Source organism: Nannobrachium achirus, assembly GCF_963921795.1.
Source record: "Nannobrachium achirus genome assembly, chromosome: 13".
Classification (NCBI taxonomy): Eukaryota; Metazoa; Chordata; class Actinopteri; order Myctophiformes; family Myctophidae; genus Nannobrachium; species Nannobrachium achirus.
In genome coordinates, this window is record NC_137833.1 from 19,716,362 (window position 1) to 19,743,649 (window position 27,288).

Genomic DNA, 27,288 nt, shown 5'->3' on the forward strand with positions numbered 1-27,288 from the left:
AGGGTCCCAGTTTTAGGCAACAGTGTTTTGCGTCCCGGTTTGAGTGGCTGAAAATATGGTCACCCTAGCCCAAAGGTTTCACCACTTGACCTATATTACATTCGCTATTTTCTAAAAGCATGTTGAAAGCAAGCCACATAAGCAACTATACTTCAGAAACAAGCCCAAATAAAAGCAATTCGCAACTAGAGACTTTACAGGAAAAGAAGACCAAAGTCACTTATAATGAGCAAACCTGGCAACATTGTTGACGTTCCTCAGTAACGACACAGTGTTATCTTAAAGTCAACAAACACACTGGGACCAAGCAAGCATCGACAACTCATCTTCATTATTCACTCATACACAACCACATGCAGGAGGACATTTGGACAAGGACCTTTCTCTGCAGCTACCAGAACAAAAAACTTTTTGTTTTTTACTTTTGTGCGTAAAAGCACAAAAGTATTGATATCAAAATGTACTTAAAGTACCAAAAGTAAAAGTACTCATTGTGAATGTCCCATTTCAAGTGTATACAAATATTTTTAATGGCAAATCTACAAGCTCACAATGTGAGCTATTTAAATGGCCAAATATATATAGGCTACAGCTGAAGTGGTTAATGTATGATTTGTATAAATCAAAATCTACAAACTAACTAATAACTATCAAGTTTTGTAATGAATGTAGTGGAGTAAAGTTCGGATCCGAGATTTAGTGGAGTAAAAGTATCAGTTGGGAATTACTGGTCTTTATTTTATCTTATTTTATTAATGTAGGTCCTATTTCATTTTGCATACACTTTGCACTGTTCTATGTCTGCATATACTGCACATATTAAAGGGTTAGGGTTAACACAAGTTAAATGCTACACTTTATGAAAAATTACATTGACTCGTTGATTTTTTGTGTGACTCATAAAATGTCCCTGGGACCCATCTGAAAGACCCCTCTTGAGTCCCGGGACTCATTACATTAAAAAGCTAGCAACAGGCCCGGATTGGCCGTCGGGAACGCCGGGCCGATTCCCGGTGGCCTGCGCCGCCAAAAAAAAAAAAAAAAAAAAAATGTTTTTTTTTTTTTTTCAAAATAAAATTCCCCTAGCCTCAGGCCAGCTACAGCCAGTGCAGTGCATCGCTTGATTGCGCTTTACTTGTGCAAAAACTCAGTTAATTAAATTCACACAGTGGCTCTGTGTGGCAGCAGAGCCGAGCTCTGCGCTAGCTGGCCTGGCTCAGTAACATGACACCAGTGACAAGGGAAATACTATTGATGACCTCTGACCAAAATGAATAGAGAAGTTAATTAACTAATGTTTTAACCTTTGTTTTTACTGGTAATGAGAATGTAAATTGCTAATCTTACTGCACAACATATTTGGTTGGTCTGGCCAAAAATACATCCACAGGTTGCAGCCTTGCAGGCAGCCTGAAAAGCTTTGAGACTGCCACTTGAGGTATGATAGTCTGGATGTTATCATTCTAAAAACACCCCAAATAAGTCCTTTTACAGTCATGTTTACTTTGGAGGTCCTTGGTATTCAATTCATGGATTGTTTGACAGAATATAGGACAGGACACACTATAATGAGGGTAGAGAATGATTAGAGAAAAGTACTGGAATGTAGGACTGTGTGGGGTCTGTTGTCATGGTGGTTTTGAGTGTTGTTGTGTGACTGTCATTTTAATAGTGTTGTTTTGTGACTGTCATTTTAAAAGTGTTATTGTGTGACTCAGTTTAAGAGTGCTGTCGTGTGACTGTCAGTCTATATGGAATAACAAACTTCGCTCGCGCACACCGTCACGCCCTCGAGCAAATGTGGCCTGGCGAGCAAATGTGGCCTGGGTGGGTCTATATGATTCCCGGTCAGATTTTGGGTCCCAGTCCGGCCCTGGCTAGCAACATCACTGTGTTATAGATCTAGGACAGAATTCATAGATTTAGAACACATAGAATCAAAAACATAGACCTGGAACTGCTCAAATTCACCGCTCCACTTCGAACCGAGGTTTGATTTTTTAGTAGTGTCCACTTTTTTCTGCTCTTTTTTTTCCCCATCACTTCCACTTTCACTTGTTTATCCTGTATTCTCTTTCTCTATTAGTTCTCTCTCCTGATTCGATAAAATGTGTATCCTGACCTGAAAATGTATTTTCTCTTTACTAGAGAGATGGGAGACACAGACACCTGTTACTGAACAAACACTCATAACACTAGCAAGGATTACTTTTAGAATATAGAGCTATTTAGGACTTGTTTTAACAAGAAATATCACTTACACACCACCTCTGAAGCCATTGTTTGAGTATATCTACTGGATACCATCTAATGATAACAGTAATACAAATCGTCTTATGATCAAAGGAATAAGATGCCAGATATTTTAGGTCACATTATTTGTGCTAATATAGTAGGAAACATCTATGTACAGCTATCTATTGTAGAAGTATGTTGTATTTTTAACAGATCAACCTACAGGTGTACATAGTTGAGCCACATTTACAGCACCCTCTGGTAGACAAATTGACACTACACCTATTGACACACACACACACACACACACACACACACACACACACACACACACACACACACACACACACACACACACACACACACACAGCCTCGCTACAATAGTTTAGCACCGATGACACTGATATATGGACCTACATTTTAATAGCAGAACCATTTCTATTTCATTGTCTTTTGTTTATTTCATACATTCCTACTTCACCTGCATCAGCTGCATGTGTCTCAAAAACCCGATAGTGGAAGTGTTTCTGAACAACCTGTGTGTGCTGCTCTGCTCTGCTCCAGTTTTCAGGCCTTGTACAGTTACGTGCCACAGAACGAGGATGAGCTTGAACTGCAGGAGGGAGATCTTGTCAGCGTCATGGAGAAGTGTGATGACGGCTGGTTTGTTGGTATGTGCTGTAGGCCCCAAGGATAGGATTCCTCAGAGATATAGTCATAGTCACTGTGTCACATCCATCCATATAGGATTTCCTCAGAGTGACAGGGGAGGCTTGCATGGGTGCAATGTGCATGTTTAGTGGTGACACCGGGAAGATTAAATATAGTTCAAATGGTTTTGTAAAAGGAGAGCCGGGGGTGTATCCGCTCTCCTTTTTGTAATTTTTCTTTATTAGAGGAACACTTCTTTTTTTCTTCCTCCAACCTAATCTCCATATCAGTCCTCACCCTATGCTTTCTATAGCAGGTTTCCAAACAGTGGGTCAGGACCGATTCTTGTGGTTCGCGAGTTCCCTAAATATTCCCTTTTTTTGTTTCCAATTAAAAATAAACAAATAGTGTAGCTTATTTCAATACATTTAAAAATAAAACCTTATTATTAGTATTTCACTAAGAAAATCTGAAAATCAAATCATTTCCATTCCATTCCCAAACAATATTTATTTTTAAAAAAAAGTTTAAGAATTAGTGAGAATAGCAGATCTACAAACTCATTGGGAGCTTTAGAGTAATGGGGGATTTCGAACATGTCAATTTGTATTGATGCAGCAACCGTGACTACTATTTTAAAATGCTTCATTATCCCATGAAGAGGAAGGATGTACGCTAGTGTCCATTTGCTTGAAGTCCCTTCAGATGATGTCATCTGTTGCATAACATTCTTGAACTATCCATCCAGAGCCACCTGTAGGCAGTAGTAAGGACAAATGTGTTGAGATAAGGTTGTAAATAGGAGCAGTGTTATTTTAAGAGTGGGAAAGGGACATATATGGTGCATCCTGTTGGTCCTCGTCAAGTCCTCGTAAAGACGGAGAATTGTCACCTGACCGAGTCGTATTTACCACCTGCTTGCATTCTGATGGTCATCGGGAACAGGTTAATGCAGGGGTCTTCAACAGGGTGTCCATGACCCCTAGGGTTAATATATCACTTTAACAATAGAAGCTGGGCCAATCCCGTTGCCCACTGCAAAATGAGAATAGTGGAAGCACAGGCATAAACGCTTGTGTTTGTTTTTGTTACTTGCAGGCTCACTATTAATAATCATTTACACACACAGAGGAATGGAACTTTTATGGATATGAGTATCATAACACATTGTCTAACAGTTGTCCACCATGTGAGTCATGGACCAAGTTTACCGTGGTATTTATTTATGACTTTCTTAAGCCATTGGAGTGCAACTTCCTGGTGGTAATTTCAGAAATCTCAGATTTTTACGAGATGTCAGGGTCGAGTCGAACGTACCATTAGTGTAGAGGGGTCACAGGGGGAACGTACCATTAGTGTAGATGGGTCACAGGGGGAAATGTTCAGAGGGATTCTAGCCCCATATAGAACCTCACCCATCGCTGCATACTGTTGTGCTCCGAGATGAGGTCCTACCAAGGTATCACAGGGATGGTGTGGAACGCCTCCACGGTGAGGTATAAAACACATCGAAAAAGTAAAGGTAGTTTCACGCTCCCAGGTTTTCCATCCTACAGTACATAAAACATGCACCACGGCGTTGGGTTTAACGGTTTAAATTGCTTATTTAGTCTCATTAAATTCAGAAAAGCCCCCGGCGTAGTCTTGCGTGGCCAGACTGTGGCCAGACTGTTGCCTAACGCGATTTGCAAATGCTCCCTGGCTACACAAGACTACAGTACTGGCAACAGTTCCGGTTGAATGGGAAAACATTACAAAACTAACGATTTAAGCGGTTGTTTCATGCCGTGGTGCATGTTTTATGTACCCTGGGATAGGAAACCACAGTCTGGGAGCATGGAACTACCTTTACTCTTTGGATACAATTTCAAGAAAAGTGTTTTCTACCTCACCGTGGAGGCGTTCCACACCAGCCCTGGGATACCTTTATAGGACCTCATCTCGGAGCACAACAGTATGCAGCGACGGGTGAGGTTCTATATGGGGCTAAGAGGGATTCCAACTCAGTCAGCAGGAACATGTATGCAGGGGTCATCAACATTTTTGTCAAAATCAATTTTTTGCCACCGACAAACAAAATGAGTGGACACGAATATTACCAGAAGCACATAAAGAGCTAGCTCTGAATGACCATAACAGGTCTGTAACTCTGAGTGTTCAAAACACTCTCAGAGTTAAGGTGGTCCTTGCAAACAAAACATTTGAGAACCACTGTCCTAGTGGACTCTTAATGTGCTATACATAGTGTCATAGTAAATCAGTGTCGTACATATTCTGAAGAAAACCTGGAGACTCGACATTCAGCAATTGGGTCTTATGGTAAAAATAAAAACATTATAATGGTGGGTAGAACTTAGCCTGGCTTGGCCAGACTATATACTAATGCAGCTAACTAACCGCAGTATAGTATCCCCACCTTGTTTTAACATGGGTGGATTGTTTAGCTGTGCGAGGCTAGGTAAATCTAACATTTGACACGGACAAGGCCACGTCTTTGCCATGGACACCTCTGTCCGTGTACAGACATATTGATGACCCCTGCATGTGTGACCTCACAGGCGAGCATTTTAACCACAACACCAAATGTGTAATAGCAAAAAGTGTTTTTTTGTGTATTATTCTGTAAGGACAACAATCTTACATCTTACCCTTTCCTTTTTGTCTCTAGGTACCTCAAAGAGGACAAAACAGTTCGGGACGTTCCCAGGAAACTACGTGAAGGAGGTGAACTTGTAAAGAACTGTAAAGATTTGTAATCGTGGTTCTAACACTCGGGGTGGATGTGGAGTGTGGGAAGTCATTACTATTGCGCATGGCTGTTGGTTAGCGTAGTCATTTAGCCAGGTGAATCCATTTGTCTGGGTAGGTGATCGATTTGGTGTGAGGTATGTTTCAAAGTGCATGAGGCGAAGACAGAGAACAGCTGTTGACTCACTGCCCAAACCTCAGTATGGTGTATACCTTGACCACAAGTGTCATTTCTAAGTCAAAGTCACTCTTCGAAAATGTCGCTCACCACCATTGTACATACTAGTATTATAGCCTAATTTTTGTCAGTGTCATTTACTTTGTACACAAGTGTTTACGTAGCACGTAACGGTGCGGGGAGCAGCAGCTAAGCAAAAATATGGATTAAAGAGTGGATCTTCTAACCTGAGCTGGATTTTGGGTACTCATGAGGCTTTGTTCAGACTGCAGGCAAACCTGATTCCGGTTTCTCAACTATGATCTTTAGGACTGATTGTCCGCACTGTCATTTGCAAGCAATCAGATCAGATTTGCGTAGGCTCGTCTGCATTGGTTGCTGTGATAATGACATAGTCTTGAGTTATGCCTAATTTATACTCTGTCGTATAACGGTGTCACATGCCAAAAATAGCAGATTTATCATCATTCGTGACACGTTCTGAGCTTGTAGATCGGCTATTTTCGGCAAGTGACAGCATCATCCGATATAAAAAGAGTGTCCTAACTGAGACATATCTGATTTGAATGACATTTCAAACCACCTGGTTCAAATCTGATTTGTAAAAATCAGTTTCCATGTGTTTTTTTTTTTGTTTGTTTTTTTGCAGTTCAGACTTGATTAAAAACAATCTGATTCCAGTCTAGACAGGCCAAGAAATCGGATTTTGTGCTGCCAGTCTGAAAATAGCCAGTGTGTTTATGTCATGTGATGTGGGATGGCAGCGCTTTGTCATCAGCTACCTTCAAGGACCAGGGGTGTGTTTCACTATCAGCTACATATGCAGACAGAACTACATTTAATGTACAGTATGATAAGCCACTTAAGAGGACGGATACTTTTTTCTTCCAAAGGATACCCAACAATGAGTTGTAATGTTTCGATGGACATACATACAGTACCATGTAACGTACGTATGTACATGCAGTCCAACATGTCATACTCCCTGAATTTGAAAAAGTAGCCCCAAGAGTGTCCTCCAGAAGTAAATGTACTGTATGTACATTAAGACTTGTTTTGCAAGTCTCTGAAGTAAAAAAAATATTTTGAGCTCTGTTTTAGTTTTTAGTTGTTGTTTTTTTTTGTTTTTTCTTTTTTTTTGGGGGGGGGGGGGTGCCTTATCATGTGAAAATTCACAATACATTGAAAAGTATTTAACCGTTTATGCATTTTTGAAGAACTCTATTGTCAGTATTGGCTCATTCCTTATGAGAGCGTTCATTATTTGATGCTGTCCAAAAGCTTCGGCTGCCAGTTCAGTATTGCTTTCGTTTTAAAACCTTTGCAATAATTCTAGTGTATGACAGAAATCCTTGAAGGTTGAAATGTATATACACATTTATCTTTGTGTTTTATTTCTGTCAGTATCACAAAACACTAAATTGAGACACGCTCACTGTATTAAGCTTGAATTATACTTTGTTGTACAACTGTGTTGTGCACCGTAAATAGCCGATCTATAAGCTCAGTGTGAGCTTGTATATTGGCCATGTTCGGCACGCAACACCATCGGGCAAAAGAGTATAAATTAAGCGTTACTTGCCGGAAAACAAAGTAAATACCTCTGAAGGCAGACAAACACATATTTTGTAGCCTAATTAAAAAGGAAAAGAAAAAAAAAACATTGTCATAAATGTCATGTTTAAGCTAACATGTATATCTCACATGTTAAAATGTCATACCTCGTCCTTAAAACTAGAGGTAATATAAGCTGTGTGGTCACGGTTGATGTCTCTAAGGTAGCTGATGGTAGACAGCTGCCTAGGCTAGCCTGGCTCCAGCATAACCACAGGACAGGCGTGGTAGCACTTAACTTCCTGTTTGGACATTTTGGGAGATTCCCCTTTGCAAGATAATTGTAGATTAATCAATCATGAAACAAAAACAGTTGTGTCTTTTAAGCGAAAGCCGACCAGGCTGTTTAGTGTATAATCATACTGATTTTTAAGGGCACATTGACATTTTAACCATGCGCTTCCTCTCAACATTGTATGTTCCAGCCATGTAAATGTGTACAGAAACCGTTTCAGAGGCCTAACTGATTATGGCTAAATATTTTCATATGTATTGTGTACAACTTAGGTTATACAGTTATTAGAATGAACTCATACGGTATTATAAGACACCATCAGTACAGCATGCATATAAAAGGCTAGATATCAACAGATCAATTCAGAGCATGAAACAGCATCAACCATTGCCTCAGTATTTGTGCCGTAAGCCTAGCAAATAAGTTTAATAGTTTGGTCCTTTGGCCTGCAACAGGTCCCTCAGGGAAGATTGTTTTGAACTCTCGTATCGAAGCGCCAGAGCAGTCTTCCTTTGAGAACAGAGCTCCCATCTCAAGCATCATCAGATCCCATAACAGGCACCATATGGTGGAATAGATCCTCTACAAAATGCAGATTGGAAGGTGATACCTTTAGTCACGGGAGCTCTCGTCCCTTTGTTCTTATCAAATTCCTCATCGTCGTTATCATCCACTGTGTTGTGCTCAATCAGAATGCAATCAATCCCAAGCAGAACAGGGTCACATAGTACATGTCAAGAGATTCTTTAGCATTCATTTTATCCTGCGTGGAGTAACAGATGTATGAGGGTGGAGGGGGGTCACAATATATGACAATAACAACCACATCGACTTTTTGAGAGTGACAGCTTACCTGTCACTTTCTGAATTGTCCTGATGGGTAAACATTGACTGTGGTGTAGCTTAAAATTGTATTATTATTAAATTAAATGCTACAGTAAGTCAATTTCTGTAGTTTGTAAAAACTACATGACCCAGGACTGTTTGGACAAATCAGTTACCCAATCCATACCATAGTGAACAGATGCTTGAAACTTGTCGCACAGATCGTCAGCCTATATTCAAACTATAACCATACAGAGTCATTTAATTTAAAGACTGCCATATGATACAAAACGTGTAACATGATTTATTCAAAATTAATATATTCAAGCTAACATTCAGTAGATCTTATAACACATTTGTATATCTGCAATGCGAATGGGAAATATTAACCTGATTGGAATATGGTTGAAAACTGTAAGTGGGAGCAACACACACAAGTTATTAATCTTCTATATGACAGTTCTGTATTTCTCTCTCTCATTTGGCTGGAGAGCTAGATCTTTAGAAGATATAAACATTTCTCTTTGGGTTTGACTGATATGTCAATGTCGGGTATTTTTGTTACACAACAGAGGTGTGATGCTTTTTCATCTCTGTAAATGAAATCAATACTCCCATAGACATAAACAAAAAGCTGTACCACTTTTGTAAACATGGCTTCCGATGGCAGACTCTGTATGAACTGTAGGCTATCATCAGTAGTGCTTGTACTTATACCTTTTTTACTCTTTTTATTTTCTAGATTAGAACAAAGGTAGTCTAAAGATCCACTTGCAATTTGCAGAGAGGTGTACTCCATCTCAGATAGACTTTATGATAGACTCACTCTTTTTGTTACACCCAAAACCTTAATGCCTGATTTTAGCTTTTGGTTTTGTGCCTTGTAAGCAACGTGTTGTGAGCAACGTGTTGTGAGCAACGTGTTGTAAGCAACGTGCTGTAAGCAACGTGTTGTGAGCTTGCTTATTTTCCATGTGAGACACCGGCACACAACCAAGTATAAATCAGGCTTAAGAAATCACTGTAGAAAGTTGATAGGACAACGTGAGGCCTAAAACATCACCGGATGTGTGAATGTATGAATTTCTGAATGTTGGGGAGGGAGTGTATACATAATATGTAAAATATTATATCTAACTTTGATCTTGAATGAACATGCAAACCTTTGAGCAGCATGGCACAATAAGGATTGTACATATGTAAAATAAAGAAACAGATTGCAAGTGATGGAAAAGTCAAAATGAGCTCTCTATCAGTTGCACCAGTTTATTTACCTGAAGGATTTTGGCAAAGCACAGAGTGAAGAGTTATTGAGCACAGGGAGTGTGATGTGATGATACACTATATTACACTGCCACCTGTGAGAAACGTAATGCCTTATGTCAGATGCAAAATTGTGCCTCATTTTAATTTACTTTTTTGTTTGTTTGTTTGTTTGTTTATCACTGAAATGTATCCATGACATATTTAATATTATGATTGTTTTCCCATAGTCCTAGTCTATGTGATTGGGAGAACCATTTACTAAAGAACTTGTCAGTTACTGTGCAAGTATCTAAAGTGTGACACAATGCTTCGAATAAATGATTAATAATCATAAGAATGTGTTGTTTCGTTTTGCAGAGATGCACAACCTGCAACAGGTTCTGGTTTGTTTGCTTCAATTTGCAGTGCTGTTACATTGACAATATTAAAATGATGATGATGCTATAGGCCTACACTGCTGTGATTTCGGTATTATGCAATATTTAATAAACCATATAAACAATTTGAAGTTAACTGTCTTGATTTCTAGTCTAAAGGGTGCAGTGGGTATAGTTCTGAGGGAGGGGGTTTAACACATGTCATAAAACAGCATACGGATGGATCTGTTGTCAGTTATTAGACATCAATAGTATGTGTATGTTTCAGAGTCAACTGGCACATTAGTATCCTATCTATTTGAACCGACGTGATTTTGCACTATTCCAGCAATGCTCCGAGAGGATATCTATTCCGGGTAGCCCCAGCGGGGTTCCAGGGGGTCCCGACTGCCCATTTCATTTCACTATATTACAGGGGTCTTCAACGTTTTCAGGCCGGGGACCCCTTAGTTGAGAGAGAGATGAAGCAAGGACCTCCACAACCTTTTCATAGATTCCATTTAGTTTCATCGTTTGACAGCACAATCATCAGTGTATTTTGGAATCATGTCAATTTGTGTTTTCTGATATTTAACCACTTGAACCGTCCGTCAATACTTAATAAACTTGACCTTTCACTCTGTACTTAATCTGCTCTTTTTACCCTCTACACCAAACCTCTTTGCCGAAAATAGACGATCTACAAGCTGCTATTTTTACCTAAAGTTCTCAGAATATGGACGCTAGGGTTCAAGTGGCTAATATAAAGAAGGAGAAAAAGACACAACGATTTGGAGGACCCCCTGTAGTAACTGAGGACCCCCTAGGGGTCCCGGACCCCCTGTTGTCCCAGACTCCCTGCTATATTATTTTCCAAGCAAGAAGTTGACCCAATGAGCTTATGTTTAACTGTTCAGAATTTCCCCTCACTACAGTTGTTCTGCACTAAATCTAAGAAAAAATGTCTTATGGGCGCACTGCCACACAGTATAATACATGTAGGCCTATCACTTTGGGGGTCCTTGACATGAAGCCAGTCCACTGGAGAGAACTATTGCATTAGTTTCACAAAGATCCGCCCTTCATTCCACATGTAACGGTACAATGAAATTCATGGTGGTTACTGTTTAACTAAATAGGCCAAGAAGAGTCATAGCCACAGGCAGGGGTGTCGCACCAAATTCTGTGCCCTGGGTACAAGGATTCACTGTGGGCCCCCCATGAATGTTCTAACCCATTTAGATTGGGAACACATTATTACGCATTATTTAATGACTTTAACTATTGAAAAATAGCAGATAGGCCTATACAAGCTCACAAGCTTGTAGATCTGCTATTTTTGAAAAATCATGAAAATGTGTGCAAGTCTTTGAATATTTTTGACCCGATTCTATTAATGTCTGTCTTGTTTTTTAAAAAACCTATGTTTCTATGTCAGTGGTGCTCAAACCTTTTCATGTGAAGGACCCCCAAAATGATATGCATTTGGCCACGGACCCCCATCTCAAAATATTTAGTTCCAGGTACCCCCAGGAGCAGAATTACAAATGTTCGCTTAAAAAATACATATTCAAAGATTTGCACACATTTTCACGACTTTTCAAAAGTAGCAGATCTACAAGCTCGCAGCGAGGCAATCTGTGTCGCGCTGTGAACTTGTATATCTGCTATTTTTCAATAGCTAAAGTATAAGATAATGAAGGCCCCTTCACCTTGGGCCCTATAGTGACTCAGTCCCAGCCTTGGGCATTATTTTATCTTGTAAACCTGTTTTTGGAGCACAGAGCCCGGGGGGCCTATTGTGATGATGAATGGTACATTGCTGAAGACAAGGCGAGAGAGAACGTGTCTGAGTTAGGTTTCGAGCCTTGTTTATTCCTCTTTTGCCTCCTGGTGTGAAAAATCTGTGAAAAGTAGGTAAATGCTGCTTGCTTGGTTTGAATTTATGAAAGTGTCACCTGTCCTAGAGTGACCCCAATGTCCTCTAGTCTAGAAGTAGCCTATACTGTATATATCCAGATAGCCTACACTGTATACAGTGTAAACATGATGACAAGTTGTAGTGTACAGTAGCTCATGTAACAAAGTCTTTTGCAAGTCTCTGAAAGTTATTTTGAGCCAACAGTTTTGTTTTTTGTTTGCCTTCCCATGTATACACATTCACAGTGAGTTCACACACATTTATTTATTTCAGTATCAAAACAAAATTCAGACATGCTGACTGACTGTTGTAAAGCCTGCATGGTTTATTGCGACCGTCAGGGAGCAGTTTACTATGAAAACCTCCACCGGCCGTCCGTCCGTCCGTCGGTCGGTCGGTCGGTCGGTCACACGTCACACGTCACACCTTTGCCCTGCTCATATCTCCGCAATCACACTGCTAGCTTCGCTGCTGGTGATGTCACTAGCTATGATGTCACTGTGACTGTGCACCATGCCCAAATTTGGAGATCATGTGTGGCAAAATATCAACAAACGAGTGAAAGGCCTTTATCAAGTAACCATAGCAACTAAAAATCAACAAATTGTGCAAAGTGAAATATCTTTATCTGGTAACCATAGAAACCAAAATAATCAACAAATATGAGTATTTGTCCCCTTGTAGTATGTCACTAATTTGAAATATGTGGGAATGGCTGACACAGAACTCCATATTTGGACATAGAAGTGACAGACAGATGATATCTCCATATATGGGCATAAAAGGGCATGGCTGATGATATCTCCATATATGGGCAATTGGGCATAAAAGTCGCAATGAGTAGTATCATATATGTCTCTATATATGGAGTTATATGTTGTTCGTGTCCAAATATGGGACTTGTGAGGTCAGACTTAGTGAGATTCGTCGGTTATCTCCATATATGGAGGGATGTGTTGGTTATCTCCATATCTGGAGATTCAACCTTCAACGATTTTGACATCTTGTTACTAATCTGTCGGTAGATAATGCCGGTCTTACATAAGGGTCATTTGTGTACGGTGTGATGTCATACTGCCAGCATGACTCACACCATCCTTCCTAGACGATTTTGACATATTGTTTGTGCTTATCTCCCGATTAGGGAGTCTTACTGGTATGTTGTAGGTAGGACGGAGTCGCGCGCCGAAAACAGCCGATCTACAAGCTCACGGCGCGTCACGTCCGCGAAGCCTCATGAGCTTGTAGATCTGCTATTTTCGAGTGCCCCCCACCCTCCCGTTTTCTCCACTGCTTTCACCAGCGCTCCTCCTGTGGCAGGCAGCACAGGGCAGGAATTCTTTTTGGGAGCGGCACATTCCACAGTCCACATCCTGGGAGGATTTGGCTCTACCATAAATGGTAAGCTTGCATATGATACGGTGACGTAATGGCAGGGGGGGCAATCCCTTAAAAGTTAAAACAAACACTGTCTGGCGGCCGCTCTTATCAGCAGTGTTGGAAAGTAACATTACATTACATTACATTTACTCAAGTAGGCCTGTACTTGTACAATTTTGAGGTATTTGCACTTGAGTATTTCCGATTTCCAGTAGCCTACTTTTACTTCTACTCCACTACATCTCAGAGGCAAATATTGTAGGCCTACCTACATTTACTCCACTACATTTATTTTTGATAACTTTTATTTACTAGTTTACTTATTATTATTATTATTATTATTATTATTATTACAAAACATACATTAACAACTTATACATTTACATTTACATATAGGTATACATTTCGGCCATTTGAAAATAGCCAAAGTATTGTGAGCTTGTGGATCTGCTATTTTCAAAAAATATATTTTTTACAGAAATGGCACATTCTGCAGTCTGCAAATCTGCACAATGAGTACTTTAACTTTTGGTACTTTAAGTACATTTTGAGCCAATACTTTGGTAGGCCTACTTTCACTCAAGTACATTTTGAATTCTGGACTTTTACTTGTAATAGAGTATTTCTACATTGTAAAGTACGAAATATGTGATTACTTTTTCCACCACTGCTTATCAGCAAAAACCCCATTCGCCCAAGTCCAACTTTTCTAAACTCTAGGAACCGCCCCACCTCCCTCCCCCTGCGTTGCAAAGCACACAGTGCTGCGACCATCTCATTCATGTCACACTCACACATCTCTCTGTCTGCTAGGAAGTCGTAGGAACTGATCTCCACACAACACGCATACCTGAGATTGATCTCTAGAAATATCCAGATTGTTTGGTAGCTACAATAGCATGCCTCTCCGAGTAGTACTGCGGGGTCCTGGACCTTGGGGGTTCCGCCTGGTCGGTGGAAAGGACTTCGAGCAACCACTAACTATCTCGCGGGTAAGTGTTGTTCAATGTTACGTGGTTTCTTTGTAAAAAAATCGGTTGTTTAGCGCTGCCTGCCGCTTCTGTGTGCGTTACATTATGCCAGTTTCCCTTTTCTCACTTCATAAACTTTCACTGCTGCACTTCACAAACTTTCACTACCTCAGTACCTCTACCTTCCACCGTGGAAAAAAATGCTGCTGACATGAAGATATTTTACTATATAGTTTTTGATCTGTCTGTCTGTCTGTCTGTCTGTCTGTCTGTCTGTCTGTCTGTCTGTCTATCTATCTATCTATCTATCTATCTATCTATCTATCTATCTATCTATCTATCTATCTATCTATCTATCTATCTATCTATCTATCTATCTATCTATCTATCTATCTATCTATCTATCTGTTTAATGGCTGATAAAGTTTTGGACAACAACATTATTCCCAGTTCTCCATAGGCATTGATGTATCCTGTTCAAAGGCAGGATTATCTCAAGTTTTCTTACTTGAATAATCCATATACTGTTAAGGTGTGTACTGTACATCTTTATGTTCTGTTTGGCCAAATAAAAACACAGCCAAGGCACTGTCCCTGTCCTGTGAGTGCTAACTGTACAGCTTTGGATGGATGTTGTGTTTTTGAAGTAGGCTATCCGTTTTGGGTTTTTTAGCACCACATATTAAAGAATTTCATCTTGTGGTGTACAAACTACAATGTACAGCTTTTACAAGTTTTACAGTTTAATACAGTTCTGCATGGTAAGCAGTTAGATAATGGTTGAAGATAGACAGCACTAAAACGCTTTGTACTTTGTCATTCCTCCCCGTCTGCTTCCTATAGTTCCTAGTTGTAAATGTTTTTTCAGTGGTCACCCCAGTCTACTCCACCCATGGAAAAGTGATTAGGGATTCCAGCACCATTCTGGAGCCTCGTATAGCTCCAAGCTTTTTATCATAGATTGTGTCTCTTGAGACAGGTCTCAGCCCATGCCCCTGACTCAAAACACTCACCTCTCTCTACAAGTGTTGGCAGTTCTGCATGCCCCCAGGGTACCTGGTGGCTCAGCCACAGACCATATACCCCAAGTGGGTGTGAGGACCCACCCAGGTCGCAGGTTCAATTTCCAACCCCTGTTATGTCTCTCTCTCTCTCTTTCTCTGCCATTGAATTCCTGTCCCAGACCCAGTCTACGCTGTCCGATCTCACTCTCAATCTCTAAAGCAAAACAAATACCTAAAGAAAGTTTGGCATGCCCATGTTCTCCAGTACAAATAAACCCAACCATGGCTATATGACCTTAAAGGTCATAATAACTCAAGAAAGTGAAAACGTATACGGTAGACTAATGACTACCTGTCATCTGTCGTAGGGAGACCGTGTTTCCAGATGTAATTTCCGTTGGCATACCTTTCACTGATGCTGATGGCTATTATTACATGCTATATCAGGGGTCTTCAACAGGGGGTCCGGGAACCCTAGGGGGTCCTCAGAGTTACTACAGGGGGTCCTCCAAATCTTTGAGTGATAGAATCTTTTTCTCTTTTTATATTAACCACCTGAGTCCATATTCAGAGAACTTTAGCCAAAAATAGCAGATCACAACGCCCAAGCTTGTAGATCGGCTATTTTCGGCAAAGAGCTTTGGTGTAGAGGGGAAAAAGAGCAGACTGAGTACAGAGTGAAATGTGAAATTTGGGAAAGACTTTCAAGTGGTTAAATATCCGAAAACACTGAAATAAATACACTGATGATTGTGCTGTCAAACAATTAAAATATATGGAATCTATGAAAAGGTTGTGGGGGTCCCTGCTTCATCCCTCTCCCTCTGCTAAGGGGTCCTTGGCCTGAAAACATTGAAGACCTCTGTGCTATATTATTGCATCCTCTAGGTCTCCCCGGGCAGCAAAGCTGCAGAGGCCGACCTGTGCATCGGAGACGCCATCCTGGCTATTGATGGAGAGTCTACCGGCAGCATGACACACCTGCAAGCACAGAACAAGATCAAGGGGTGCTTAGAGGAAATGGTCCTCTCTATAGACAGGTAGGATGGTGTTGGCGTGTGCCTGTCTGATGATCTGCGTGCCCTCAGGCCTGAAGAGGAGTGAGTCATATGAGACAGCACCGCTACGGTACAGCTGTTTGAGGGAGTGATGTGGTTTTGTTCGTTCATGTTTTTGGGAAGGCGAGACTGTCCTTGGTTTAACTTTACTTTCCAATTACAGATGTGTATGGCACACTGTCTGTAATGCTATTGCGTGATCTCAAGCATTTTGAATACATATAAGTGAAGTGTGTAAGTAAGCAGAATGTTTTAGTTTGTTTGGTTTTGGGCTTTGTTGTTCATGAAATTAGGAGGAGAAAGTACAGTCTACTGAGGGATGAAATTAGTGAGAAGCTCTTCGACCAAAATAGACACTTACAAAGAAGAACTATGTTGCATTCAAAAACAGGGCCTCATAAGGGTATCAAAATGAGGCCCTGGTTTCAAATGCATTTGATGTTACCAACATTTGAGAGCACAGTTGCTCCAAAATAGTTGCGCAGTGACAGAATAATTTCAACCACATTGAATTTAAATCTCAGCAAAACGGTAAATCAGGACTAATTTATGTCTCCCCATTAACTCAGAAAGTATCGAATGTGATTTATAGCACAGTCATATGCTTTTCCAAGATGATAGCATATCCATTACACATCTTGAAGCATTCTGTGTGCTTTCTTCATTTCTTTCAGATCGGAGACTAAACTGTGGTCGCCGCTTTCATCCGAGGAAGGGAAGACAAATCCGTACAAGATGAATCTTGCAACAGAGCCACAGGTGTGTCTTCTGACTCAACATGAAAGATGTCGTAAAGCATTAGTCTTTAAAAATTACTTGAGCTCTGTCATCTAGAGAGTCAACATGGAAGTCATGTGGCATGTGCCCAGGTAGCCATGCCGTTTCTGGAGGCCTGCACGTTCCCACAAAGCCAACAAAGGCTTGTTTTTTTTTTACTACTACTGTACCGACGATGAAGTCATTGTTTACTTCCCAACAGGCGAGTTCCTAGGAGACGGTACTTTATCAGCCAAGCTCTGACGCAAGACTCAGTTCCTGCTCCGCTGAGTGGAAAATAGAGGCCAAAGTTTCATGAATTCATGTAGGAAATGTGTGGTGTGTCCAATTCTGTGTGGCTTTCACAGCTCACCATTGTAGTGCGTTTTGCTCACACAACACATACTGTATGACAGTTTCAAGCACGTCTGTTTCCTTTGCTACCTACCTGGATGTCCTTTCACTGTTCATGCTGTACTGTGTTACTTACTTTTTGGTAAACAAAACACGTCTACTGTAGCTTCCGCGAGGAAGCTACAGCGAGGAGACTGGGTTATTCTAAAATACAAATGTTGGATGCTTGAAGCATGAGCTATATTTGGTGGCATTTCCGTGTTCCGACTGTGAAGCATGAGCTAGGTTTGGAGGTATTTGTGTGTTCACTTTGATGAAATGCCAGGCGCATGACTCTTGTGTCTTTGACGTCCATATTACGTCGTTTGTATAGCTTTAAGTTCAATGCTGAAACCATAGTCATACATTGTATCATCCACAACTTTGGTTGTATGTATTTAAATTGAGGCTAGAGTTGATGTTTTCAGACAAAGAACCATATGTATATAGTTTTAGGTGTTCCAGATTTCCTTTTCTAAAGACCACAAGCTGCAATGCTTTGTGCATCCACAATTAACACAGAGCAGAAGTTGTTTAGTTTCAGTTGACATGCACCATTTATCCTCTAAACACTGAGTATTTAAGTCCCAAGTTCATTGGCTGTCTTTGTCTGAAAGCTTCTGTCTGTACCGTTGCATAACTTGCATTAACTTCCTGTGAGTGTGCATGTTTTGCAAGTCTCTTGTCTTTCTTGACATGCCAAAAGCTATAACGCAATTTTAATGTGCAATTGACAGGAGGTGAAACAGATAGGTTCTGCTCACAACCGGAGTGCTCTGCCATTCGCTGCCTTTGGGTCCACAGTGGTGACCAATCAGTACAACAATCCTGCTGGACTCTACTCCTCGGAGAACATTAAAAACTTCAACTCGGCTGTGGATGATGTTAAAACCGCTGCTGATGCTGCTGCTGCTGCTGCTACTGAACCCAGCAACTTGTAAGTTGGACCCCCACACCTTTTTCTCAACCAGGAAATACATGGAGCTTTCTCTTGAATGTTTTCAGTCCAATGACCCCTTAGTTGAGAGAGAGAGATGAAAACAACCTTTTCATAGATTCCATATAGTTTCATTGTTTGACAGCACGATCATCAGACAGTGTATTTTGGATTCATGACAATGTGTTTTCTGATATTTAACCACTTGAACCATCAATACTTAATAAACTTGACCTTTCACTCTGTACTTAGACTGCTCTTTTTACCCTCTACACCAAACCTATTTGCCGAAAATAGCCGATCTACAAGCTCACAAGTTCTCAGAATATGGACACTAGGGTTCAAGTTGGAAGATTTGGAGGACCCCCTGTAGTAACTCTGAGGACCCCCTAGAGGTCCCAGACCCCCTGTTGAAGACCCCTGTCTTAGACTAACTCGATTTTTAATAAACACAGCATTTTATTTATCTAGTATGTTCGTTTTAATTAAGAGATTAGGCTGGTTACCGCTAAGTGTGGTCTGATAGTTAGGTACGTACTGTTGAGCAGCTCCATAGTCAAAAACGTACAGCAATATCTTGTGTTGTTTGCTGAAGGTGTTATGAGTTAAATTAACACACAGGATTCTTACTGCGTATCCCCTCTTGTTCCGTAGACCAGATCCATCAAAGCCAGGTAAACGGCCACCGGTCGCAGCGGATTCCGAGGTGTACAAAATGCTGCAGGAGAACCAGGAGTCTGACGAGCCTCCTCGACAGTCGGCCTCCTTCAAAGTACTCCAGGAGATTCTTGAGACAGGTGGGAATCCCAGATATCATTCATCACATACACATTCTCCGAGAATGAGCTCAGGGACCCGTGGATACACAGCTCCCAGTCATTTTAACCACTTAAACCCTTTAAGACCTGAAAAATACCTACAAATGTCTTCTAAATCCTAATGGTTTTCTGAAGATGTATGTTTCTGTATCAGTCAACCTTTTCATGTCAAGGACCCCCCAGAATTGTATATGTATTTGACCATGGACGCGCATCTCAAAATGTGTTGTTCCAGGGACCCTGAGAAAGAGACTTTTGAGTTACAAATGTTCGGTTTAAAAATATACATATTCAAAGATTTGCCGAACTGGGGCGACCTGATATCGGGATTGGTTAGGGCGCTTGGCGCATACCTCATGGGTGCAAATGCTTTGCCCCTGGTTCGATTCCTGGCTGACTGGACCATTTGCTGGATTTCATCCCCCTACTTTCTCCACATTTCCTGTCTCTCTCCACTGTCATTGTCAATAAAGGCTTACCTGGTATTTTTCAAAAGGCATATTTTCGCCTAATGTTCAGCCTGTTATGACATGCCCAGAATAGGGTCGCTAGGGTTCAAGTGGTTAAGATTAAGATTATATTTCCTCTGTTTGATGTCTGACTCTGTTTGTGTACTGTTGGTAACAGATTTATTTTAATGAGAAAGTGTGGGGGTATATTACACGCAGCATGTCTATGTAATGCGTAGTAGAACATAAAAGGTTGTAGGCAAGAAAATATTGAGCTAAGAATGTGTGTGTCTGTGCTTGTATGTCTCATTTTTGTAGGAGACCCTGAGAAGCCATCAGGGTTCAGGAGCGTCAGGGCACCCACATCAAAAGTTGGAGCATCAGTGGGAAATGCAGATAAATTACCCATATGTGACAAATGTGGATCAGGGATTGTGTAAGTATCTCTCAGTGTGTGTGTATATTATTATTGTTTTTACTGGTTATCTACTGTGTATCTAGAGCAGCGGTTCCCAAACTTTTCAGGTCGAGACCCAAAAGAGAGATTAGACGTTTGCCCCGGCTAGTGAAAACGTATGAAAACAGAAGATCTACAAGCTCACAATGCGTCGTTTCGTGCCGCGTTGGGAGCTTGTAGATCGGCTATTTTCATTACTTCTTAAACATTTGTTTTCCAATTTATGGAATTTTCTTGATTTTTCTTTTATGTATTAATTCAATTACTGTCTGCACCCCACAAATGGGTCCCAACCCAGTGTTTGGGAATCACTGTGGAAAAGTCATTGGTCTATAACTGACAGCACTCTGTAGATCAGTGTTATTGTCTCCACCAGCCGAAGGCTGAGGGAGAGTATGTTTTCCCCTCCGTCCGTCCGTCCGTGCGTCCGTCCGTGTGTCCGTGTGTCCGTGTGTCCGTGTGTCCTCGCAGTTTGTGTGCAGCTAATCTCAGTCGCCGTTGGCCCGATCGCTGCCAAACTGAGCACACACACTCCCTGGATGCCAATCTAGAACCTCTGCCCCACATTTTTCAAATCAGCCTCATGGTGGCGCTATAACAGGCCGATTTGTGTGGCCTGGTTGTTACCAGCTAATCTCCGGCGCCGTTGGCCCGATCGCTGCCAAACTGAGCACACACACTCCCTGGATGCTAATTCAGAACCTCTGCCCCACATTTTTTAAATCAGCCTCATGGTGGCGCTATAACAGGCCGATTTGTGTGGCCTGGTGGAGACCTGTGCTCGGAAGAGCACTGCTTCTAGTTCAAAATGGGTTCCAGGGCCCCCAAGCATGGTTCCTTGTAGGGGCTTCCGCAGCTCCCCAGACAAATTAACCACAATTCATAAGCCAATTGAAAATATAATATACAAGAAAATCTGTGACTCTTCTGCTAATATGTTTCAATATCTAATATCTAAAATATATTTTCATATAGGACACTCATTTGAAATGGGGGTCCACCCGGTCCATGGCATAATGAAAGTCCATTTGGGGGTCTGTGATAAAGTTTGAAAACCCCTGCTGTAGGTCAGCATCAGCATTTCACTCATCTTCAAAAGGTTCAGAAGTGGTGACTGACTGGTGTCAATGTTGGTTTTGGTGACAAAACATGTAATACAGAACACAGAAGATCCTAGAAGGTTTGTGGTTTCCAAACCAAAAAAAGTGTGTGGTTTCCTTTTGGGATTTGTCTCCACCTTGTGGTTGATTTTATTCTTTCAAGGAACGGTGCAGGATAAAGTTTCTGACAGAGTAATTGGCTGATGTTGGCAGGCTGACTGCATGCCTGCCATAAGTATGTAATTGAGGGGTTGTTAACTCTTTGTTTAGGAGGTGTTAAGACTTAGAGATGTCTTTAGGGTGTTTTGACTAGACTAATGCGTGACTTTGAAAGAACGTTGTCTCACAAAGGCTTGTCTATTATGCTTACACAAGGCATATCAGTATTGGCCTCCCTGGAGGAAGAAGCAGAGAAACAACAGTGTCTTTATGCCCTTTATAGAACTTGGAATTATGGATTATTATTATTAGTAGTAGTAGTATTAATTTAACCATAATGACCATAATGTCTAATATTTTGTCCATACTTTAGATCACTGTTTCCCAAGCACTGGGTCGCAGTCTCATTGTTTATAGGTCCCCTAATTTTTTGTTTCCTACATTTTGTTATTATTTCTAAACATAAAAAAAAACAAAAAAAAACATTCAAAAGATTTTCATGAATAATTAAAATGCAATGATTTGAACCTTAAGAAATTCAAAAGATTATAAAACAAATGTTTAAGAAGTAGTGAAAATAGACATTGTTTTCACTAGTTGGGTCCCGGGAAAACATCTAATTTCTCTTTTGGGTCACGAGCTAAAAGGTTCGAGAACCAGTGCTTTAGATGGATTCATTCCTCTGTCAACATTTTAATTACTGTAATCTTATTTCATTATTTATCAGTCGTATTTTAATTCCTATAAAGGTCTACTGACTTATTTAGATGCAGTGGTTTTGACATTTTGGAAAGAATCAAATAAAAAGTCTGCACTGTGGAGACAACTTTATTTTCTTGCTGCATGATGACACTGTAGACTACAGAGTGATTGACGGAACAGTGACATGATTGACAGAAGTTATACGGTATAGCCTATTCTATAGCCTCTATTAAAGGGAAACTGTTGCTTATTAATCTGAATCCCATTGTTCTGATGCAAGTTCAACAATATAGTGTGGCAAAATAATACCCTATACTATATGTGTATTCCTCCAGTAAATCTTTGCCTCAAATGCATTGTTCCATGTCATCAAGCACACAGACTATGATCAATGGCGACGTCAGTATTTTGAAGGATACACAGAAGTCGGGGTATATTTTGCCATGCTATATTATTGATCCATCACATCAGAACAATGGGATTTAGGTTGAAACTTCCTAAACATGGATCTTATCTGCAACAATCACAACATTCTAACACAGTCAATAAGTTAGGGTCTGCGAAAAACTACATCCTTCGTCCAGTTTAATTCTGAGAGCATAAAAAATAAAGATCTCCTTTTTTAAGGGACTAGTTTTACACTCATAGTAATGATTAACTTGGTCAACTTTGAAATGTAAAACTGTGAATGAACAGTGATGTGATCTATTTGTCAAACAGGGGGATGATCGTCAAGTTGCGAGACAAGTTCCGTCACCCTGAATGCTACACCTGCACAGACTGCGAGGTCAACCTAAAACAGAAGGGACATTTCTTTGTGGAGGACCAGATATATTGTGAGAAGCATGCACGCGAGCGAGTGACTCCACCCGAGGGCTACGATGTGGTCACCGTCTTTCCCAAGTAGAGCTCTTTGCTCTGAATGGCTTTTGAACTGCTCATCGCTATTAGGATATACACCTCATAATCCAAGACTTTCATTGCATTTGCTCAACCTATGCTGTCAAATCCTCAGTGTTCATTAAACTTTGATAGTGTACACACAATGTAACCAAATGGACATGCTCAGAGTTACAAATGGATAAATAAACAGAGGATTTTACTGTGTACTTCAGCGGAACTATGAACTTGTATTTTGCATTGATGTAGCCACTTTTAAATTTGTAAATTTTTGGCTATTTGCACATTAGTACAAAAGGAGACTCATGAACACTATGATGAAGTAGTAATACATGCTCTCATTTGTACACCAAGACCTTTGTTTCCCCCAACAAATCTCAAATCATTGCTGTCAAGCAGAAACCTTGTATCTCCACATTTCAGCTTTTTATGTTTTATTTTTTTTCATAAATGAATTCCCTACTTCATCATACAAGAGTGTCGCACAAAAGTAGTGAAAATAGTTCCGGCTATTTTCATTGTTTAAAAATATAAATAAAGGAACGGTTTCGGACACATGAGGGTTCCACCCGACAGCGACGTATTGTTCTATCTGAAGATGCAGCCACTGTACTCTAATGTTGCTTTATATTATGATTATGTTATTTTGTGACATGCAAGAAAGGGTAAAGTGCATGATATTCAATTCATGACAGTAATTTTTTTTTTCATATGCTAAACAAATAAGGCGAATCCTATTCCTCAAAACAGGTTAGAAATCAAACTGAATTTTGCTGAATAAATAAATATTTTTTATCTTAAACCTTGTCTTCACACATTATTGGTTGCACCGGGTTGCCAATCAGATTTATGTGTCTTTGTGCCATTACTTTTCTCCCTCCTGATTGGATACAATTGGCATCCCGAACTGATAATTTGTTTCTGTTTCCTAAAGAGCTGGATGGAGAGACTGAACAAACACTAATAGCCTATTGTCAGACTAGGAAGTTATTTAATACTTCATTTAACAAAATAATTCAAATAAAATCACGACCAATCTAAGTCCTAACTATGTTCAAGTGCTGTCAAGTAGCCTACTGGCATTTAAACATTTGCAAAATGTTGAAGGCACATTGATCTCATAAGTCATAAGCGCCTTATAAGTAATTTCGTTACCAGATGTGATGCTGATGCAAGGGATGGGTCGTTCAAGGTACCATAATAAGAGGCCGGTGGTGATGCTGCCCCCATCACTAGTTCGTCAGAAAACACACCGGTTGCGGCGGTTGGGCTGCCAAACGGCGGTGGAAAATATTCTGAAATGTATCCACGTTGGTCAGCCATGCGTAAAGACTCGGTCAGTGCCCAAATGTAGTTGTGCGCAAAGCGCAACGTTTCGATTTTGGTCATTTTTGCGTCGTCAGGCAAAGCCGGGAGGATACCTCTCAGGGCATCAAGGGCAGAGTTGAGATTATGCATCCTGTGGCGTTCTCTGTCGTTTGCCGTCGTCCTGCGTCTCCCTCTCTGTCCACACTTTGATTTGCCTTGCTTCGGTGAAGTGACTTTTCCTTCACCGTGAGTCCGTTGTTTTCGACAAAGGTGTCCAGTGGAGTCGTCTGATGCGTTGCCAGTTGCGGTGCCAGGTTTGTGGACTGCGGTGGCAGGAGAGACACCAAGCGGCTCTCCAGCTTTGGTTAAGCGCAGTTCAACAGGTGCGCCCTGCAATTCTGGTAACATCCTGTATAGGTCTGCATCAGAGAAACTGGTTATTTATCTGGTCAGCTGTTCATTAAAGACATGTTCATAAATACTAATATATCCACAACATTTTGGTATTAGCTAATTACTAATTATATCAAAAGTAGGTCTATATCCTATATGTCATTATCAACAAGACAAAAAATAGTAGGTCAAATGTGCTGCAGGCTACTTACTGTATATGATAATTGGATCTTAAAATTGAGTTTTTCGTTTGGCTATACCTCCAAACTGTAGTCTGTAGCCACTGTATGAGAGCAGCTGACAATGAGGGCTTGATGCTCATCTCTGTCATTTTATGTGGCCTTTATCTTATCTTGTTCTATGGAGTGCGTCTGTCAAGTGGCCAATCAGCGTCCAGACAGCGCGTCTCTGCGCCCCTCTATAGTGACTTTGCTCTGTTTTTATTATCTGTGTGTGTTCTTTGTAGTGGCTATTCACTTCAATTGATATGCACTTAAAGGCTTGAATACACGAATTGTGATGACAAAATGTGTGCTATGACGCGAAATGGCTTAAATTCTATAGAGCAGAAAGAAACTTATTAGAAAAATGATTAGTTCAATATGAATATTTTCCTAATTACACAACACGCACGCACAGTTTTGGACCTGAACAATTAAGGTAACTAATTGGTAATAAACTAACAAATGAAAGACTAATTGTTATTTGATGTCTGTAGATCTGCAGCCTAAGGTTTTCAAGGACCCTTATGTCTATAGCGTCTTCATTTCATTGTAACCCAATAGTAATTGACCATCTATCTATATAGACTTGACAGAACATAACCTCAACCATTACTTTGAATGTAGTCCTTCATTGGTACTAAGCACTCAGTTAAGTGATAGATCCTAATCCTATATTACCTACTCAAGATGATGTTGGAAACTCGTCCGTAGACATCATGTCTTTTTTAATTTAATTTATTTTTTTGTACGCAAGAAAATAACAATTATAGGCCTAAAGCCCGCATCACAACCTTGCTGTTGCCTAGGCCTATACTATACTTGCCAATTGTTCTTTACGGAATTAACTAGATTGAAATAGTGGGGTTAAAACAGTTTGAAAGTCTCCAAGCTTTTTTTAAATGCAATACTTTACGCATTGAAAATACTGAACTTACTGAGTAGTGTACATGCTAATAAACGGTAGGCCTCATCTAAAATATATTGTCCACTATAAGGAGGCTGCAGAGGAAATAACTGGATGTGTAATGTTCCTTACACATTCTAAATTGACATTGAACTTCTCTTGTTACATGTCTTGTTCGGAGACCGTGCGCATAATTTGAGATTGGGCATCATTAATCCCCACATTGGACATTTATATTTCATTTGGAGCTTGGTTGCTTTATAGGCACAAGTTACAGCGTAGGCAGTTTCATTAGCTGTACATTTCTCTTTGTCTAAACTAAAGCCTAAATATTTTACATAAAAATGTTACAAAATGTATTGAATAACATGTCGTTATTGCATTAGAGCGCGATATGTTGGTAGTTTGATGAAGACAATTACGCATTGGTCTACCGTACAAAAAGCATTTGAAAGAGTAAAACCTTTTGTCTACACAGACAGCACAAAGGATCCTGCACGTGTCACATCAATTTCAACTATATTTATGCAAAACTTTGAGCACAATCTTGTGCGCTATGACCTCTCCAAATTTGATCCATTATCGCCAATGGTTGGTGGCGCATTTTATTGTATAATGTAAGTGGTGTTAGTTTTAAAAGGTATAAGGAAATTAGCCTACATAAACACTATCCAGACGTGCTCCACCTTTTATAATGGTAGGTGGGAGTGTGGCACTGCTCAAACAAGATTTACCATTGCCAACAAAGGATCACAAAAGCACTCCTTAACTTTCTGTCTAAATATGTATTTTGGGAGCCCTCTGATAACCATATGCTTTCAATAAAATGGACAAATACACAAGTGCGATAGGAGATGGTGCCTTGCTGTTATAAAAGGCACGAAAGGTCTAAAGTAAACTGAATATTACCACTTTACAAATAATCATTGATGCCAAATCCATATTCGGATATCACGAACAGGTGTGGGTTTGAATCTGTCAGTCTCTCTCCTTGATTTTTATCAGTGTACTGTAGTGTCCTGCTTGTTATGCAAAGTAAAGGCAAACATAGGCGGCCAGTTGCTGTGGAAATAGCAGATATCGGAGCAGACTTGGTACGAAAGTGATTTAACAATATTTAACAATAAACTGAGCAAGATCGAGAGCAGGTGATACCTGCCCGAGTCTCCTGATTAATACTTCCTCTACCACTTCACTTTATAGTCTCTTGTGCTTATTTATTAAACGAAATCTATTTATTATTATTTTAGCAAACAGAGGTACCAGGTGGAGCTTTATTTTCGTCCCCAGCTTTTGTTTGAAGGACGTTTTGAAGGGGCAATCAAAGTCCAACAACTCGCTGACCA

At 40.3% G+C, this 27,288-nt stretch overlaps 2 protein-coding genes across 2 annotated transcripts in view; both read left to right on the forward strand.

The window, feature by feature from the left end:
* The window catches only part of LOC308296951 (sorbin and SH3 domain-containing protein 1-like), a 74,085-nt gene extending 63,852 nt beyond the window's left edge, over positions 1-10,233 (forward strand). Inside the window, 2 exon segments of the mRNA XM_080740309.1 lie at positions 2,800-2,906; positions 5,555-10,233. Coding sequence (XP_080596435.1) covers positions 2,800-2,906; positions 5,555-5,622 — 175 coding nt within the window. The 3' untranslated portion in view covers positions 5,623-10,233.
* A 3,960-nt stretch (positions 10,234-14,193) lies between these two features.
* Positions 14,194-23,909, forward strand: pdlim1 (PDZ and LIM domain 1 (elfin)). The gene is made up of 7 exons (XM_080740310.1): positions 14,194-14,401; positions 16,273-16,424; positions 17,117-17,201; positions 18,329-18,528; positions 19,183-19,325; positions 20,114-20,231; positions 22,934-23,909. Exons 1-7 carry the CDS (start codon positions 14,309-14,311, stop codon positions 23,118-23,120), a joined length of 978 nt encoding a protein of 325 aa, XP_080596436.1. The 5' UTR covers positions 14,194-14,308; the 3' UTR covers positions 23,121-23,909.
* Positions 23,910-27,288: the final 3,379 nt, after the last annotated feature.